Source organism: Sturnira hondurensis, unplaced genomic scaffold (assembly GCF_014824575.4).
Source record: "Sturnira hondurensis isolate 20B ecotype Veracruz unplaced genomic scaffold, ASM1482457v3 Scaffold0003801, whole genome shotgun sequence".
In the NCBI taxonomy this organism is placed as follows: Eukaryota; Metazoa; Chordata; class Mammalia; order Chiroptera; family Phyllostomidae; genus Sturnira; species Sturnira hondurensis.
Window position 1 is genome coordinate 7,300,414 of NW_028076432.1, and position 19,118 is coordinate 7,319,531.

Genomic DNA, 19,118 nt, shown 5'->3' on the forward strand with positions numbered 1-19,118 from the left:
ATGACTGTGTTATTGTCTATCTCCCAATTTTTGTCCATGAAGATTTTCTTTACATATTTAGGCGCTCTTATGTTGGATGGACAAATGTTTACAAGGGTTTTATCTTCTTGGTGGATTGCTCCCTTTATTATTATGTACTGTCTTTCTTTGTCTCTAATTGTAACATTTGTTTTAAAGTCTAATTTTTTCAGATATAAGTATTGCTACCCCAGGTTTTAAAGACATTTCCATTTGCATGAAATATATTTCTCCATCCTTTTACTTTCAGTTGTGTCTATTGTTCTGAGGTGGGTCTCTTTTAGACAAGCAAATATATGGGTTTTATTTTCTTATCCATTCAGCTACCCTGTGTCTTTTGATTAAAGCATTTAAGTGATTTACATTTGAATTGATTTTTAAGTGTATTTTATTGATTATGCTATTACAGTTGTCCCATTTTTTCTCCCCGTTATTCCCCTTCACCCTGCACCCCCATCCCACCAGCATTCCCCCCTCTTAGTTCATGTCCATGGGTCATATGTGTCAGTTCTTTGGCTTCTTCATGTCCCATACTATTCTTAACCTCTCCCTGTCTATTTTGTACCTATCACTTATGCTTCATATTGCCTGTACCTTTTCTCCCCCTCCTCACTGGTAACCCCCCCCACCCCACTGATAACCCTCTATGTGATCTCCATTTCTGTGATTCTGTTCCTGTTCTCATTGTTTGCTTAGCTTGTTTTTTTTTTAAGGTTCAGTTCTTGATGATTGTGATTTTGTTGTCATTTTACTGTTCGTATTTTGATCATCTTCTTTTTCTTAGATAAGTCTCTTTAACATTTCATATAATAAGGGCTTGGTGATAATGAACTCCTTTAACTTGACCTTATCTGGGAAGCACTCTATATGCCCTTCCATTCTAATTGATAGCTTTGCTGGATAGAGTAATCTTGGTTGTAGTTCCTTGCCTTTCATGACTTAGAGGACTTCTTTCCAGCCTTTTCTTGCCTGCAAGGTTTCTTTGGAAAAATCAGCTGCTAGTCTTATGGAAACTCCCCTGTAGTTAACTGTCTCTTTTTCTCTTGCTGCTTTTAAGAGTCTCTATCTTTAATCTTGGCTAATGTAATTATGATGTGCCTTGGTGTGTTCTTCCTTGGGTCCAACTTCTTTAGGACTCTCTGAACTTCCTGGACTTCCTGGAAGTCTTATTTCCTTGGCCATATTGGGAAAGTTCTCTTTCATTATGTTTTCAAATAAGTTTTCCATTTCTTGCTCTTCCTGTTTTCCTTCTTGCACCCCTATGATTTGGATGTTGGAAAATTTAAAGATGTCCTGGAGGTTCCTAAGCTTCTCCTCCTTTTTTTGAATTCTTGTTTCTTCATTCTGTTCTGGTTGAATGTTTAGTTGTCCCTTCTGCTCCAAACCATTGATTTGAGTCCTGGTTTCCTTCCCTTCAACTGTTGGTTCCCTGTGTATTTTTCTTTATTTCACTTTGTATAGCCTTCACTTTTTCCTTTATTTTGCAACTGTACTCAATCATTTCTGTGAGCATCCTGATTACCACTGTTTTGAACTATGCATCTGATAGGTTAGCTATCTCTTCATTGATTAGTTCTATTTTTGGAGTTTTGATCTGTATTTTCATTTGGGCCATATTTCTTTGCCTTGGCACAGCTATTACATTGTAAGGGGTGGAGCCTTAGGTATTTGCCAGGGCGGGGCAACCCACATTGTTGCACTGTGGTGCTGTATGTGCCGGAGGGGTCCAAGAGGGAACAATGCTTGCTCAGCTCTCTGCTGGTTTTCAGTCACTTCCTTCGCTACCCACAAGCAAATTGGGTCCTTATGGTGTTCATTCCTGGGTGGGTGGGTTTATGGATGTTCTGGGACCCTGTAGGTTTCTCCAAGGAACTCTTCTGTGTGGCTGGGAGTTTCTCCCACCACCACAGGTTTTTTCAGTCAGAGGTTTTGAGGCTTTACTTCCCCTGGCTGGAACCCTGGGTGGTGTGGTCTGTCTCGTTCCCCAGTTGTTCCTCCTGGTTTATCCTCATGCAAATGTGGGACTGCCCACTCTACCAGCGACCTCCTTGCCCATCCTGTTCCTCTAGCAGCTGTCTTGCCATGAGTCCTCTCTGCCCCAGCTGCTGGTCGTTGCCCCTCCTACCAGTCTGAATGAATATTTCTTTTTTAACTCCTTGGTTGTTTGGTGGACTTCCATATAGTTCGGTTTTCTAGTTCTGGTTACTTTTTCCTTTTAAATTTGTTGTCATTATTCTTTTGGTTGTGAGAGAGGGTAAAGTGTATATACTTACACTTCCATCTTGCCCGGAAGTCCTCTATATTTATATTGATTTTTGATAGATACATTTTGATTGCCACTTTATTCTTTCAACTATGGTCTTCTGTTGTTGTTGTCATCTTCTTCTCCATCTCCTTCTCCTCCTTCTTCTTCTCTTTTTACTTCCATTTTCTTCTACCCCTCCTCATCCTCCTCCTCTTCTCTCTTCTGGTTTCCCTGTGATGTGGATGTTGGTACCCTTCATGTTTTCCCAGAAGTCTCTTAAACTATCCTGATGTTTTAAAATTCTTCCCTTTTCTTGCTGTGATAGGGTATTTTTTGTTTCTACCTTGTCTTCTAAATTGCTGATTCAGTCTTCTGCTTAATTTAATCTACTTAAATCTACTTAATTTATGCCTTCCAGTGTATCTTCATTTCACATATTGTATTCTTCATTTTGGATCGGTTTTTATGGCTTCTGTGCCCCTTTTCATGCTGTTGGAATGTGTTTCTAACAATTACTTTGATTTCTATGTCTGATAAATTGGTTGCTTTATTTCATTTAGCTCTTTTTCTGAGATTTCTTTTGTTCTTTCATTTGGAGCCTGTTTGTCTCCCTATTTTGGCTGTCTCTTTGTTTCTGTGTATGATACAGATCTGCCATTGCTCCCAGTCTTTGTGGGGTGGCCTTATGTGGTAGGTGTTCTGTGGGGTCCAGTGGTGCAGTCTCCAGGAATGTCTCTTGTGTGGGTTATTGGGCTCTCTTGTTATAATGGAATGTTGATTGTTATTGGCCCATTTGTGTGTAGGATTGACCTGTAGGCTGCTTGACAGTGAGGCCCAACCCTGACCATGGCGTGTGGCTGCTGTGCAGGTGCTTACCACACGAAGTGGAATTTGCCTCGGTAGGGTTTGGTGCCTGCCAGCATCTATCCTTTGGGTATGCTGCTTGTGAAGCTCTTTGGATCTTTCTTTGATGTTGTCTGAAGCTTGCCACTGGTTGTGTTGTTTCTGGGCCTTTTGGGAGGGATTCTGGTTCGGGCCAATATCAGATGCTACTTGTGACTGGCCCTGGGTGATCTGTTTAGAGCAGTCTGAATGTGTCTTCTTCGGTAATCCTTGGTTTTAAGATTTCTCTTCAGCCTGTCTTCAGTTAGTCATTCAGGTTCTGGCAGTAGATGACTGCAGCTCATCTGCTCCTCTGCTGTCTTGGGTTCCGTCTAGATTTACTTGAATAAGCACTTTTTTCATTTTTATATGCCCTTAGGACGATTTCTAGAGATTTTACATGGTTGCTTTTCTATAATTTTCACCAATTGTAGTTGTTTCCTGTGGATTGAGTTCACAGAGTTCCTCATGTTGCCATTCCTAAGACGGGGGCGGGGTTGGAATTCCAAGGAAAACTCCACCCAGTGCAAAGCAAGAAGACAGTGGGGTGCAGCGGGCCCCTGCTGGTACCTTGCATGGCTCCATGTCTGCACATAGGCCGTGTGTAGGCTTCTCTGGGGTCATGCTGCATTATCCCACGTTAAGACTGTCTGAGTCATGGCAAGGCAGTCCGAGTCTTAGCACCATAGTATTGGTGGCGAACATGGCACCAGTGGAGTCAGAGCAGACCTCGGTACTTTTGTTCTGGCTAGGAAGGAATTCAGAGTCAAGACTCCAACTATAAGAGAAAGTTTTTTCTTAAAAAATCACAAGGTAGGAGAACTGGGCTCAGGAAATAAGTTACAAAAGCAGGAGAAGGCACTTGGAGCTCAGAGGACAGAAGAATATAGTGAACTTTCAAAAAGAAGCTTTGGGTGGAAGTGGGCAAAGGGGAAAATGGGAATATCTCTATTACAGTCAACGATAAAGTGAAGGAAAAAAATAAAAATGGAAATGTGAAGAAAACTTTCAGGTATTATTTTCTTTGAGGGATTGCACTAGTGTTTTGTTTGTAGACACTACGTGTTCACAAGAAGTTTATAGCTGTTGTAGATTATGACCTTTTCTAAATATTAATTGTAGTGGTTTTACTGTTTCAAAAATCTAATAAAAATTTTAAGTCTAGGTCTCTATAAGCGCTATCATAAGGGTAGCTGATGAAAGATTGATGCTTATCTTGATGTGACTGTTATGTAGTCAAACTATTCTTGATGTGTTGATTTATTGCTCTTGTTTATTATTAAGTGATGCGATATATGGAAGTAGTTCTTTAGTTTTTTAAAATTGACAATTATATATATAGCACAAATTCTAGTTTGGGGTCTAGTTAAAAACTTTAAGTATTAGTTTTTAGTATTGTTCAGAAGCTAGTGACTTTTTATAAAGCAGATTTTTTTTTAATGTTTTAGGAATTAACCTTAAAACCTAGCAAACCAAATCTTTTTTTGCCTTATTTTAAAGAAGTCTGGTCTGTGTTTATCTGGAAGTACATAAAAGGTAACTTAGTAGTCTGTTTTTCTTTTTTTTTAATCCTCAAGCAAGAATTTTTTTTCATTTATTTGAGAGAGAGAGAGAGAGAGAGGTTGAGAGAGAGCAGGAGAGAGGCTGAGAGAGAGAGAGAGAGAGAGAGAGAGGCTGAGAGAGAGAGCAGGAGAGAGGCTGAGAGAGAGAGCAGGAGAACCACCGGAAATGTGAGAGAGAGATGCCGCCTCTCCTTTCTGGCGTATGGCATGACACTCCAAGTAAATGAGCTGCTTGGCCAGGGCAATTGTCTCTTTTTGCTTTGAAAAGTATTTGTTTCTACCACAAATTTTAAATGTTTTAATAAATTAAGCATCAATACCTTTCTAAATAATTAGATTGTAAATAATTTATACAGGTTGATGTTATTTATATTTTAAAGTTATTATATCTAGTACCTAAAATGAAGCACATTCGTATTATAGTTTTTATTTTAGGGAAAAGGAGTTTATAATTATGCCTTTAATTCACAAAGAAAATAAATGATATGTTGGTGGAGATAGCCAGGAGACACCTAGAAATATGAGTCTAGATTCAGGAGATGCATGGTGATTATAACAATAAAATTGGGAGGTATTTTCTTATGAGTGGTCATTGAAGCTGTGGGAGTAGATCAGTATGTGAAAGCCCAGAGTACAAGGTCTGAGGTTAGAGGTTGGAACAACAGCATTTAGGGAGTTAGTGGTCAGTTAAAATGTCTATATAGTCCATCCTTTAAAATTAAATGTTAGTAATATGTTAGAAAAAGTAGAAGAAACAATGTGGAGTTTAGTATTTTTTCCCAGTTAGCAAATAGTGATAGTCTTAATTTTTAAATCTCTAAAGATTTGTATAATAGTGAGATCTTTACTCCGAAATTATACATTTTGGACTCAATTGTATAATCAGTGTTTCAAAAAACATTTAATGAGGAACATACAGTGATTATGCATACACATACATATATATGATATATATATATAAAGTGATGCTCTATAGTCATAAATATTTATAAATCTTCATCTCAATTGGTTTAACTTTATTTCCTTCATTTTTTCTCTTTCCAAGTGATCCATCCATTTATCCATCATCCATTTATCTGTCCATCCATCCATCCATCCATCCATCTTTCCCTGTCCCCCCTCCTCCCTTTACAGAATTCAACATGCTTTGCCAGCTCGTTCCTGACACCTAGTAAGAGGGCAGTTTGCTTAAATCTTAATCGCATCACTGTGGGGTTCTGAAAAAGCTTTGAAGTTGTTTCCAGGGCTGCTTAAAAAATTTGTGCCACAGTGAACTGAGATCATAGGAACTCAGCAGGAAGCTTTGGTAGCATCTAGTTTATCTCTAGGTGGGCTGTTGAGATCTAGTCTTCTCTTTCTTTTTCTAGGAAGTGCTTTGTTTGTGGTGCAGAAAGAAGTTGTTCTAGTGGATTTTGTTTTGTAGATTTGCTATGGAATTTGCTTTGATTTTTAGCATTAGTTTAGATCAATTAAAACTGTGGGGTGCTCAAAAATGGACGTGGATTAAAATATCAAAAACGGCATATTTATTCTAAGCATACATATGGGTTGAATTGTTAAATTGCACTGTTATAGTTATGAAACTCCTAAAGCAGTTATGACCAAAATGAATGAATTCTATGTTTTGTATGTAATATGTGAATATATGTGAATATTATGTATATAATGTGTGAGTAAAAGAATACCATATGTTTTGTCTATAAATTCTTGGCATCCTCATGTTTCAGTGTCATGTTATCTTCACAGGATGAGAATTAATTTACTTTGCAGTCTTCTGAAAAATTCACTGTGTCGAACACTATGTATAGTAGGTTATGATCATTGACTCTTCCTGTAGACCAGAAGTTTATCTTATTCATTTTATAGCTTAAAAAAGTAATTTTATGCTGTTATTAAACATTCTGACAGATGGAAATCTATTTTACCTTAAAAGATGTTTGAGGTGATTAAGTAGTATCTCCTAGTAAATGGTTTCAATGTTTAGGAATTTTTACTATGGGTTTGTTTTTTTTTGGTTAGGATTCTAGGCACCAGAGAATAATGCTATTTTATATAAAACTGACCTAATTTCTTTTTTTTTTAAGATTTTATTTATTTATTTATTTTTAGAGGGGAAGGAGAGAGGGGAAGAAACATCAATGTATGGTTGCCTTTTGTGCATCCCCTGCTGGTAGTTAGCCTGCAAGGAACCGGTTTGCAACCCAGGCATGTGCCCTGACTGGGAATCGAACCGCGGTCGTCTGGTTCGCAGGCCCGCGCTCAATCCACTGAGCTACGCCAGCCAGGGCTAAAACTGACCTAATTTCTAAGTTCAATCAGTATATTGTTAGCTAGTTTAGTTTCACTTTTGCATATTTGAAGTCTTTGTCAGATTAGATGCACTAGGGTGAGTATATTTTTCTTTAATCTCTAATTTCTACTCATTTGTAGAACACAAATATTTTGTAAGTATATTTATAATTTAGAACTTACACTATTTGCACTGTACTGCCTAGTAACCTTAGTTATGAAATGTGTTACATACAGTGTCATTCAGAAGTTTGAGAAGGTTAGCTGAAAGAATAGACACTAGAGTTTACAAAATAAAAAGCATTATTGCTCATCTAATTAGATACCATAATGTCATTAGGTGAAAGTAATACCTGAACTTTCTGCATAATGTGAGGATTCCTTTTAATCTACTAAGATGTCAGGAAAATTTAATTATTTTAATATTTTTCCATAGGAATAGTGATACTTTGATTACACAAAGTTCTGATAGCAGTGGTTCTTAATACTTTTTTGGGTCGTACCCCTTGATGTGCATGCCCACTGAAATATATGCAAATTTAAGATAGTCACCTCTTTCCTTTATCAAAAAAAGAAAAAAAATTATGGTTTAAAGAAATACTTGACTAATTGAGGTTTACCAATCCTTTAATCTAGTTATTCTCAGCAGAGTAGGAGTATTTATATATCAGAATCTTCTGTGAAATTTAAAAGTTATTGTCTTTCTTGACCCCATTCCTTCCTCTTTAGGCCTTTGCCACCTTTTGTTCTAACTGGCACCTCCTCCTTCCCCATCATGCTTGTAGCAGTGTTTTAATATGTAACTCAGTTTCCAGAAAGAAACTCCTCATTACAAAGGGAGTGACCTGTTTGTCTTCAGACTTAGGCTAGATATAGTCAAGTGTTAAATAATAAAATAGCATTTCCTTAACTTATCAGTTTCTTAAGATACTGAACCTCTCTGGAGAAGCGAGGAAGCACATTACTGTTCTTATGCTCTGCCTCCGTCGTTGACACTGGAGAGGAGACTGAAGACTGTGCACCAGGGAAACCTACCAAAAGAGCCTGGCCGAATGAGCCTGTGTGTCATGCCCTTCACAGATCTTGTCCTCTCATTCTTGTGGCTACAAGAGCTGGCTTGGATAATTTAGATGAAACTGGGAAGGAGATGATCTTCATTATTTGGGAATGATAAATTGAAACTTGTGATCAGAATAGAACATAATCTAGGAACAATGTATCCTCTGCTTTTTCTTCAATAGTAAGAATATGTCAAGGATTTATTCATTCACAAAGCATAGAAGCCTGTTAGGATATCTGATTAAAAAGTGAGTGAATTGCAGAATTTAAAGGTAATTTAAATTCTGTTGTTCAAACAGTGCATTAGAAAGAACACAAAACTGTGGAGTCAGAGTAACTGACTTAATTCCAGTTTGTCTTTGTGCGACTTTTATATATTTTTTAAGATTTATTTATTTATTTATTTATAGAAGGGAGGGAGGAGAAAGAGAGGGAGAGAAATATAAATGTGTGGTTGTCTCTTGCGCGCCCCTACTGAGGACCTGGTGTGCAACCCAGGCATGTGCCCTGACTGGGAATCAAACCAGTGTCCCTTTGGTTCTCAGGCTTGTGCTCTATCCACTGAGCCACACCAGCCAGAGCAGCTTTTATATTTTTAAGGAAACTACTCTGATTCTTGGTTTTTAGTAGACTGAGGATAATAGTATCTCCATTACACTTCATAGGACTTTTTTTTTTGCTTAAAATTTTTTTCAATCACCGTTTGTATTCAGTATTGTTTTGCATTAGTTTGAGGTGTACAGTATAGTCATTAGACAATCATATACTATAGGACTTTTGAGAGGATAAAGTTTGATTGCAAAATATTGATTATACCTTACAAATTGTTCAACTTCATGCAGATGTAAGATGATCTGATCACGTCTTTGCTTGTTAATACATTGGTTTCTTTAGTTGACCATCCCTTTGTTTAGTGGCTGTCTTTTGTGATTTTATTTCTATAATGCATGTCTATAATGTGTTCCTCTTTATAAGGCTGGATTCTAGTAACACCTTGTTTAGTAATTTCACTGTTTAGTGCCCATTAGATGTGAGGTACTGTTGAACGTTGTGAAGATGTAGAGGTAAACAAGGTAATGTATCCTTGGTAGTTAAAGATGAACATTTATATCATCAGATAAATAGAAGCTAGTGATTGAAACTGTATCTGCATTGAGTATTAGAGACAGAATTTGATTAGTGGAACAAATGTTTTTAAAGATAGCATTATATATTGGTTCACTTCGTAATCACATCAATTATCAGGCACTACCACTGAAATTACAGAAATATTTTTATTTTGGTTTTATAAATAAGAATATTGTTTTATTCTTTATATATAATAGCTTTTAGTAAGAGTAGGTTTCACTTGAGAAGGATTTATCTTTTCTGTATATGTGTGACTCCTGGAAATTGATGTTACCTAATTTTTCTTTCTCTAATTTATTTAAAATAAGTATTGTTAGAACATCTTTGATTTAGAATTTGTTAAATTGGTAAGATTGTTAAAGATTAGTAGAAACAATTTCAGTTTATATATAGAAATCATAGGAAAGAAGAGCCAATAGGGATCTTGCGGATCATCTTATCAGTGACTTTAAAATTCTTTTTAGAAGAACACCAGTAGTCTTCTGTTCTGGTGCGGTGCATTGGGACCCGCTGAAGAGGGACTTTGTGGGGGCGGGGGCTGTGTGGCATGCTCACTAGGTGTATGCTTATGATACCTTCCCCTTTCAACTAGAACAGATCCAGTGCGATGTTTATATTGTATATTGATGATAGATGAAAGCTTTTTTAAAATAGTTTTTATGTTTAAAAATGTAAGTTAGAAAACGAGTCTTGTTCCGTAGTTTAATGGCATAGAGTACCAGAGAATTAACGTGAACTGGAACCCTGATTTCCTAACTTCAGTTCAGCGTTATTCAGGTGAATCAGACGGCCTCTATGAGACTTTGGTAATATTAGAAATCTTACTAATGCATTTTAAATAATGAACAGTCCAGACTAGGTGTGACTGAACCTCACATCAAGAATATTCCATTGGCAATATTTCATTCATGTTGCTCTCCATACCTGCAACATCAGTGCTTGTTTATATGCAAAGTACTTGTTTTATTTGAATACTAAAAATGTTTGTAATGAAACTCAAGTTTTTATCATTTTCAGAATTTATTATTTTTACTTTTCCTTTAAACTCTTTTGTTTCCTCTTAAACTCACAACATACGAAACACCTTTTTCCTAGAGAAGAAGATGTGCTTTATTCATGATCTGTGCAGGATAAGTTAAATAAAGAGGTTAAAGGCATAAAATTGTCCCTATTTTGGAGTTTCTAGCTGAATTCTCATTAAACAGACTTGGTAAATATGCAATTTTCCTGTAAATTGTCTGCAGAACTTCTGCTTGTGCTTTGGCATTAGAAGGTGCACTTGGTGCCTGATTTCTCACTTAACAAGGAGGGTGAAAACCGAGGTGATTTAGCGTGAGTTGTAATCACATCTAGGAAACAATTGTATTGTGTGTGAAAGAAATCAAAGACCTGATGACGTTTTTGAAAAAAATTGTGTTTAGTTAGAATTGTTTTGGCTTTGACTTTTTGGCAAGATGAATTCCTTAGGATTCTTTATTAAGTTTCGAATTCTCTACCATAAATATAGATTAGTAATTTTCATCTCATGACATACATAAATTGATGACTAAAATTTTGTAGCACACCAGAAAATGTATTATGTATTTTGCCAATCTGACAGGAATAATAGGTATAATTTTGATTCATTCACACTGATGGCTGTTGCGTTACCTGTTGTCATTTTTTATTTGACAGTCTAAGGGAAAAGAGGACAGCACCCCTGACTAAGTGGTCAGGTATTGCATGCTTTAAAAATCCTTGTGGCACATTGGTTGCAAATCTCTGATACATACTAATAGCAAATTGTACTACTCTTCCTATGAATAAATAATAACAAGGCAATAATACTTTTTAAAAATGAGATAGAATTGACTTATAACATATATTAATTTAACATAATGATTAGATATTATTAAATACTGTGAAATTATCCCCACAAATCTGACTAACAATTGCTAGGCACTTTGGCCCTGGCTGGTGTGACTCAGTGGATTGAGTGACAGCCTGCAAACCAAAGGGTCGCCAGTTCAGTTCCCAGTCAGGGCACATGCCTGTGTTGCAGGCCAGATCCCCAAGTAGGGGTTGCGTGAGAGGCAACCACATGTTGATGTTTCCCGCTCTTCCTCCCTCCCTTCCCCTCTCTAAAAATAAATAAAATCTTAAAAAATAAACTCCAAACAAATTACTAGGTCATTGTAATTTTAGATAATTTAAATTAATGAAAGCTAAGCAAGGTGACTTGTAGAATCTATTGTAATCCAACTATTGGGGTGCTGAAAATTTAGCTCAGAATAATGTACCCCCTTTTCTCAACTCTTGATCATTATTTTAATAGATTTTTCAAAAATGATAAAGTGATTATTAAATTAATGCTTAATCTCATCTATTTCTTTTTAAAAATTATTTTCAGGAGAGGGCTGCTCACAATTTATATGGCTAACTTGGTAAGTAATTTTTTTCTTTTTGCTTTTGAGGGTTTTCCATGTGCTTTTTCATATTTTCTTTTTTAAATCAACTTCCATTCAAAAAGAGAAAAGAAAGGGCATCTGCTTAAGTTTGAGAGTATTTTCTGTCTTTGTTTTAAAGGATAAGAGACTTGGATGTTCGAAAGAGCCTTCATGCCATTGGCTTTATTTCTGTCACGTGACTAAATTTCACTTATTTCATATGGAAAGTGATCCACAGCCCTGTGCCCTTTGTGACTTTTTAAAAAAGCATAGCTCTATCTTATTTATTTATCTATCCATCTTTTTTATTATACTTTTTCCATTGCAAGTTGTCCCTCTTATGTCCTCTTCCCCCCTCCCCTCCCCCACAGTCACCGCCCTGCTGTTCCTGTCCATGAGTCCTTTTCCTTTTTGCTCCATCCCTCCATCCCTCCAAAGCTCCAGATCTTCATCTTTGATAGGATCTGTATCTGTGTATCTTTATACATCCTTAATTGAACATACAGTGTTTCTGTTGTCATTTCTGTTGGGAAAAACAATGTAAGGATGAGCTCTTATGAGGCACATTCTTCTCGTGCGTCAGGACAGCAGTGGTTCCATCATCAAACACTGAGTCCATCTAAGAAGATAATTGGCCGGGCTCCAATGTCTAAGTTTACAGAAGTGAAATCAATGTTAACTAGTCTGGTATTCTTTATGGTAAATGTATACTCAAAACTAATGAGCAAAATGGAACCAGAGGCATAGAAACAGGGAACAGTCTGACAGCTGCCAGAGGGGAGTAGGGAGGGGGATAATGGTGGAAGACTTTTTGAATGAATGGTGGTCATTCATGCAAAGAACACGTATGAGTGACCCATGGGCATGGACAACAGTGTGGGGATTGACTGGGAAATCTGGGGGCGGTGGGCAGGGCAAAGGAGGGCAAAGGGAAAAATTGGGACAACTGTAATAGAATAACAATAAAAAATTAAAAAAAATATTTTAAAGTTGTTTAGAATTAAAAGGCAGCATGACAAATTTAACTAAAAGATATATAATTATTTATTTACCTAGTGATAAATTCTTGAGTTCTGTAACAAGAGAATATAATTCAGCGTCGTCGTATTTACCAACTCATTTCAGTTACAAACAATATGTAATTTTTGCTATGAACTTAGCACATGTCAGTGACTGTGTATATGCCAATAGGTAACATCGAGACAGTCTTTGTACTTACAGAGTTTGCTGTCTAATGGAGAAGTCACAATAGAAATAATGTTTGAACAGGAAGAAAAGATGAATAATACAGTGCTGTGGGAACCGTATCAGCACCAAATTACTCTGGTGCTAGTTTCAGCCCTTATTTTTTAAAAATATTAAGAATATGCTCACATATTAGAATGGATTTGAGTTTTAATGTTTCTTTTTTCTTTTAGCCATGCACATGCTTTTCCGCACTACTGCATGGTATATACTTCAATAACCAAACACTGTGTATATTTTACGCACGTATCTCTGAAGTCTGAGTGAACTTCCACAGACTTTCTGTGTGTTTTCTGGTTTAGATTGTAAACTCCTGCAGAGAAGGTCTTTGACTTTTATGTAATCAGTGTTGGAGAGTGCCCTTAAAACTATGTAGTATTTTTAGGTTAAACTTTTTATTTTGAAATAATCACAGATTAATATGCAGTTGTAAGAAATAATAGAGAAATCTAACATACCCTGTACTTCGTTTCTCTCAGTAGTAATATCTCACAAAACTGTAGTAGTATCAACGTTAGGATGTTACATTAGTAATTACCCTACTTGAGATAGAGAACATTTCCTTCACCACAGGGTTCCCTCCTGTTGCCCTTTTGTAACTAACCCCCTTGTCTCTCACTCTGACCACTCCTCCTCCCAGTGAGCCTCTGGCAACCTCTAATCTCTTCTTTATTCCTCTGATTCTGTAATTTCTATAGTCCTTTTAAGAGTGGTATATAAGTAGAATTTGTATAGTGTATACTATTTGTGATTAGCTGTTTCACTCAGGATAATTTTCTAGAGATTTATTTAAGTTGTTGGCACGTGTCTCTAGTTCATTCTTCTTTATTGCTGAATAGTGTTCCGTGGTTTGGTTATATTAATTCGTTTAACTGTTCACCCATTGGAGGACATCTGGCTCATTTCCAGTTTTTGGCTATTGCATATAAAGCTGCTGTAAATATTCACATGTGGCTTTTTCTGTGAATGTTTTTATTTTTCTAGGATAATTGCCCAGGAGTGTGATTGCCAGGTCATATGGCAGCTGCCGTTTGGTTTTGAAAGACACTTTTAAACTGCTTTCCCGAGTGGCTGTACTGTGTTGTTTTGATAGTGTTTCCAGTCTAGAATAAGCCTTTGAATACGTAGTTCTTTATAAATGGAAAACTTCTTCGGGGGACGGGCATTTGTCTGTTAAGTAGATTTATACTCTCTGTCCAGAGTAATAAAATTCAGTGTTAGAGTATTAGAAAAGGTTTTCAGAAAATGCAGAATATGAATTGGTCTTTTATTCTTTGTCAGTCAGTTATAAAGGGTCTGTAATTCAAAAATGTAATGAGATCAAAGGCTTTACACATAGATTTTTGACTGTTTCTAAAGAAAAGTGAGTCTGTACGTGATATATTCTGGACACTAATGATAATCTAATAAGCTTCATCTTCCCTTTATCTAAATAGAACTTTTATATATACTATTACTATTTAACTGTTATTATAGTAACAGGGTGATTGGTTCAGAATAGATAAGAATTTAAATATTTTCAGAGATACCAAATTTAGCCTTAAGAAATAACTTTGTTTTATAACTTTGTTGTATTACTTATTAGATTAAGTTGAGATGGTTGGTTTCCACCATCAACAACAAAATTTCTAAATGCTGGAAGGTTTTATTTTAAAAAGTTACTTATTGTATTAGGTATGTGTTTCTGATCTGGAAAGCACAGGAAGGCATAAAGAAGAAAGTAAAAGTCTATGATTCTACCATGCAGTAATTACTAACATTTTAGTGTTTATTTTTTATTCTTTTTCTCCAGTTTATGTACATAAATACACAAACATAGATGCACATTCACATTTTACATTGTATACCAATTGTTCAAAAACAAGGACATATTGTTTTGTGACATTTTTATTACTGTGCCATATAGTTATTAATTTAAATTGTTTTGTTATTATTAATTTTTTATTGACTTTATTGGGGCAACATTGGTTAGTAAAACCATTTAGGTTTCCTCTTTTCAAAAGATTTTATTTATTTATTTTTAGAGAGAGGGGAAGGAAAAGAGAAAAAGGCAGAGAAACATCAACGTGTGGTTGCCTCTCACATGCCCCTTACTGGGGACCTGTTCTGGCCTGCAACCCAGGCATGTGCCCTGACTGGGAATTGAACTGGCTACCCTTTGGTTTGCAGGCTGTGTGCAATCCACTGGGCTACGCCAGCCAGGGGACCATCCAGGTTTCAAGTGTACAATCCTGTAACCCATCATCTGTATTGCTCATGATAATCAGTTTTGGAGAGTGCCTTTTCACTTCTTGATTATGTCTTCATTATGAATTGATTTTATACATCCACACATACACATAGCCCCATTCAAAATGTTGGGAGACAGTGAAATAATAACTGTTAGTAATAATATAATTTTGTTGGTTTTGGCCGTGACAGTTATTCATTCTTTAATTACACCTTTGAATGAATATATGATAGAAGAATACACAGAAGTGGCTCCATATTATCTTTATTGTCATTATCTTTATTTTTATTAAGCGCACATTTATTTACTGAGTGCAAAGCACTTTGGTAGGTGTTGGGCACAAATATAAGCCATTATTTTGCCCTTAAAATTAATTTTGTTGAGGGAACAACATAAACTAGGTTAGGATTTTAAATGAATAAGTAATTAATAGTCCAAGATGGTATATTCATGTCAAATATGTGGCTAGACAACACAGTTGTTAGAATAAAAAAATGATTTAGTTTTTGGCTGGGGCAACCAGAGAGGGTTTTATGAATTACATGGGACTTGAACTTTCAAGAAAGAAAAGTACCTGGAGGATGCTCCACCTTAGAGATGTGTCGTTGGTGAGCCCTGGACAAAACTCGTGCCTTCCCAAGGACTCCTAGGTTGGGCCAAGATTTAGGAAAAACAACAACAAAAGGATAACAAGCCCTTATTGAGCACCTACTGGGTTAGGCATTGTAGGTGAAACTGAAGTTACCAAAAGAATAGTCACAGCTTCCACGAACCTTAACTTTACTGGGGGAGAGAAATTTGTAAACCAGTGGGAGTAAATCACATCTCTGTTTTTTTTTAGTATTGATAGTTGTCTCAACACAGCAAACAGTACAGTCAGTACAGTGTACTATGTAATGATGAACATAAATTTTGCTAGTTGTGTTTCCGTTAGTGTTATAAGCAGGTAAAGAACTATATACTCTAAATAAGGGACATCTCTATTAATGATCTGTTGTTACAAAAAGATCTTCCCTTGGCCTCCTTATAGTTACTCTTAATACTCATGATCATCTGTCAGGAAGCCCTGGTAAGTCTCAGTAATTAGACCAGTAGTTTATAGCCTTAGTGATTAACTAACAGTTTTTTGAAAAATGACAAACTTAAGGCTATTGAATTAGTACCTATTGAAAATGTAGTTTCTTGCTATATGTGGGTAAACATTTTGGAAGGAAAAGAGTACAATTTTTAAACTGGTACTGTATTTTAGATTTTTAGAATCAATAGAGAATTAGTTGTTAAGGAGAAAATGTATAAAAGTTATACGGAAAAGACATAAAATAAAGAATTGAATATTTTACCTGGCTTCTGCCCAAGAGATGGCTATGAAATAATGGAGACGTTTTCCCAGGGCGAACATGCCAGAACCAGTCACCGCAGGAGATCCAGCTGCTGGGATGCAGCTTTGCCACAGTGTGATTTAAAAGGGAACATGCGAGAGTCTGCACTGACATGATTTCTCTTTATTATGTTGGTTGTGACAGTGACTGAGGATCCCAGTCTTTCAAAACTCATCATGTGCTGCTTTTAGTTGCTTGAAATGTGATGTCTTTAATTATAGTTCATGACATTTAAAAGTCCTTTTGAAAACTTCTCTCTGCAATTTCATTTATGCCACTAAGCATTCAATAGTGTATGCGCTTTAAAATTGTAAATGTATATATCTAGTAGGTATTTGTTGGCATTTGCTTTTTAATTTTAAACATGCACTGTCTTTGATTAAAACATCTGTATTTGATTTTTCGAACATAAGGTTTGAAAATGTTGATTCAAATGTGTTTTTATAAGGCTACTTCAGTTTAATTAGATTCAGCAGGCATTTATTAAATCAGTGCTGTGCTAGGCACGTGAGAATACAGAAGAAATACAAAGTGGATTGTAAACTAGTTAGAGAAATTTGACAGATGAAATAGAAAGAAATAAAGTGAAACTATTAAATACAAAAATAGTTATAAACATCCTCTCTCAAAATGCTCCTTTAAGCCTTTTCTGTGTAGCAAATGGTATCAACCAGCCAGGCTCACGCTAGAAATTTAGAAGCTTTAGTTCTTTTGTTTTGCTTATACTCCTAGTCCAATCCATTGGGAAATCTGACTCTACTTCTAAAATATATTCTGGATCTTACAGTGACTGACCATCTCCACGGTTATAACCATAGTCTGAGCCCTAATGTCTCTTGTATGACATATCTTAATAACCTAACTGGTTTACCTCTCCCCTTTCTTGTCTTCCTATAGTCTGTCTGTCACATAGCAGTCATTGGAAATACAAATTAGAGTGTGTCTGTCGCTTGGTAGAACATGAGATATTTGTTGTCCAAGGAGAGTAGGTTCCTTAAAGTTGCCACAGTTCATTTGATCACAAAAGCTGACACAGAGGGGGTATTTCCAGAGACTACAGCCAAGCTTGTGAGCATAAAAGTGCAATTAGTAGAGAATCCTTTTTTATTTTCCTTTATTAGATAATTTAATGCTGTGTTTTAAAGATATACTCATATTGCATTTACTTTGAATTTGACATCACGTTTTCAAGACCTATGCTTCCAGTGCCTCTGCTTACTGCACAGTGTGCCCAAATATTCATCCCGCATATTATGCCAAATATTCATTCAGCATATAGATAAGCTTTTAATAGCTTTATTGAGATGTAAAAAACAAACCCCAAAGTTTACCCCTTAAAGATTACAGTCCAGTGGCCTTAGCATACACAGTTGTGCGCCCATCACTGCCATCTAATTTTAGATTATATCATCTACTTCACTTGCTCATTCTGCTAGCAGTGGATATCCAGAGTGCTCCAAACTCTAAACATCACAAACAGTGTGGTGATGAATATATTTGTACGCAACCATTCTATGAGTTTTCCTAGGTGTTCATGGATACAGACTAAGAAGGTGGATTTTTAGATCATGTGCTTTCTGGTTAATGACAGAATGGCTTGGAATATGAGAAAATACCATTATTCTAGTAGTTCATGTAGAGGTAGATCTGTTATTAATTTAGAAGAGAATTTTGTCTTGTGCTTCCCTGACTTATATTTCTGTTTGAATACTTTGACTATTCATTTTAGGGACTTTGAGGTTGGATGTTGAATGAACTTTGAAACTAATGGGGACTCTTATATAAATGACTTGAAAAACTACTACAGGGTCAATAAGACTAAAGGAAAAAAGGGTGTAATTCTCTTTGGGCATGGATTATTATTCATTATTATCAAATAGTCTTTATGTACCTTTGCTTTCTATTTGCCTTATAAAGACAATATAAAGTGTATATTAAAAATTGAAAGAGACAAATGTAAAGGAAAATCCTGGAGATGACTCTTACAAAGGAATTTAAATAAAAGAGACAAAGGAAAGTAGTATAGAAAAAGCAAATTACAAAATACAAAAAACAGCTCAGGGTGCCTTATCTATAGCCTTGTGAGGGTAGAAGTTTAGGCTGTCCACTTGGTCATTGTTGGTAGGGTTTGGGTCACAGTTTTTTTCTGTGGTGTTTGGCTGGAGTGTAATGGTTATTGTTTAAGAGTTTCTGTTTTGATAAGCCACCTTTTTACCGGTCTTTTAGCAAGACGGAGCAGGTGTCCGTGCGTGCTTACTGGCGTTTCCAGTTTGTGGGCTGCTTCTGCTCCAAGAAGTCGAGATGGTCTGCCTTCTTCTTTTCGCCTTCTAGACTTGTAATGTTTGTATTTTTGTATAATATCTCGGATTTTTAGTTGTAATTAGTGGGACGAGTAGGGAAAATATGTACCCCTGATCTTCCTGGAAGGGGAAATCCTTCTTCACATAACATTTTTATAAGGGAGTCAGAAATAATCAATTATACGAGGAAACAAATCTGGCAAAAACAACAAAAACAGACCTGCAGAGATTATATGTATTGGAATTATCTGAAAATACTATGAAATGTGTATGTTTTTCATGGTTAAGATAAAAGACAACTTCTGATTCAGGCCAAATTGGAGTAACGGAATAGATTTACCTTTCTGCCTGAAAC

General features: G+C 36.1%; 1 protein-coding gene across 1 annotated transcript in view; it reads left to right on the top strand.

Annotated features, from left to right (window-relative positions):
* The window catches only part of TMEM135 (transmembrane protein 135), a 228,999-nt gene that overhangs the window by 22,127 nt on the left and 187,754 nt on the right, over positions 1-19,118 (top strand). The window contains exon 4 of the mRNA XM_037042919.1: positions 11,573-11,606. Coding sequence (XP_036898814.1) covers positions 11,573-11,606 — 34 coding nt within the window. The remainder of the gene's footprint in view (positions 1-11,572; positions 11,607-19,118) is intronic.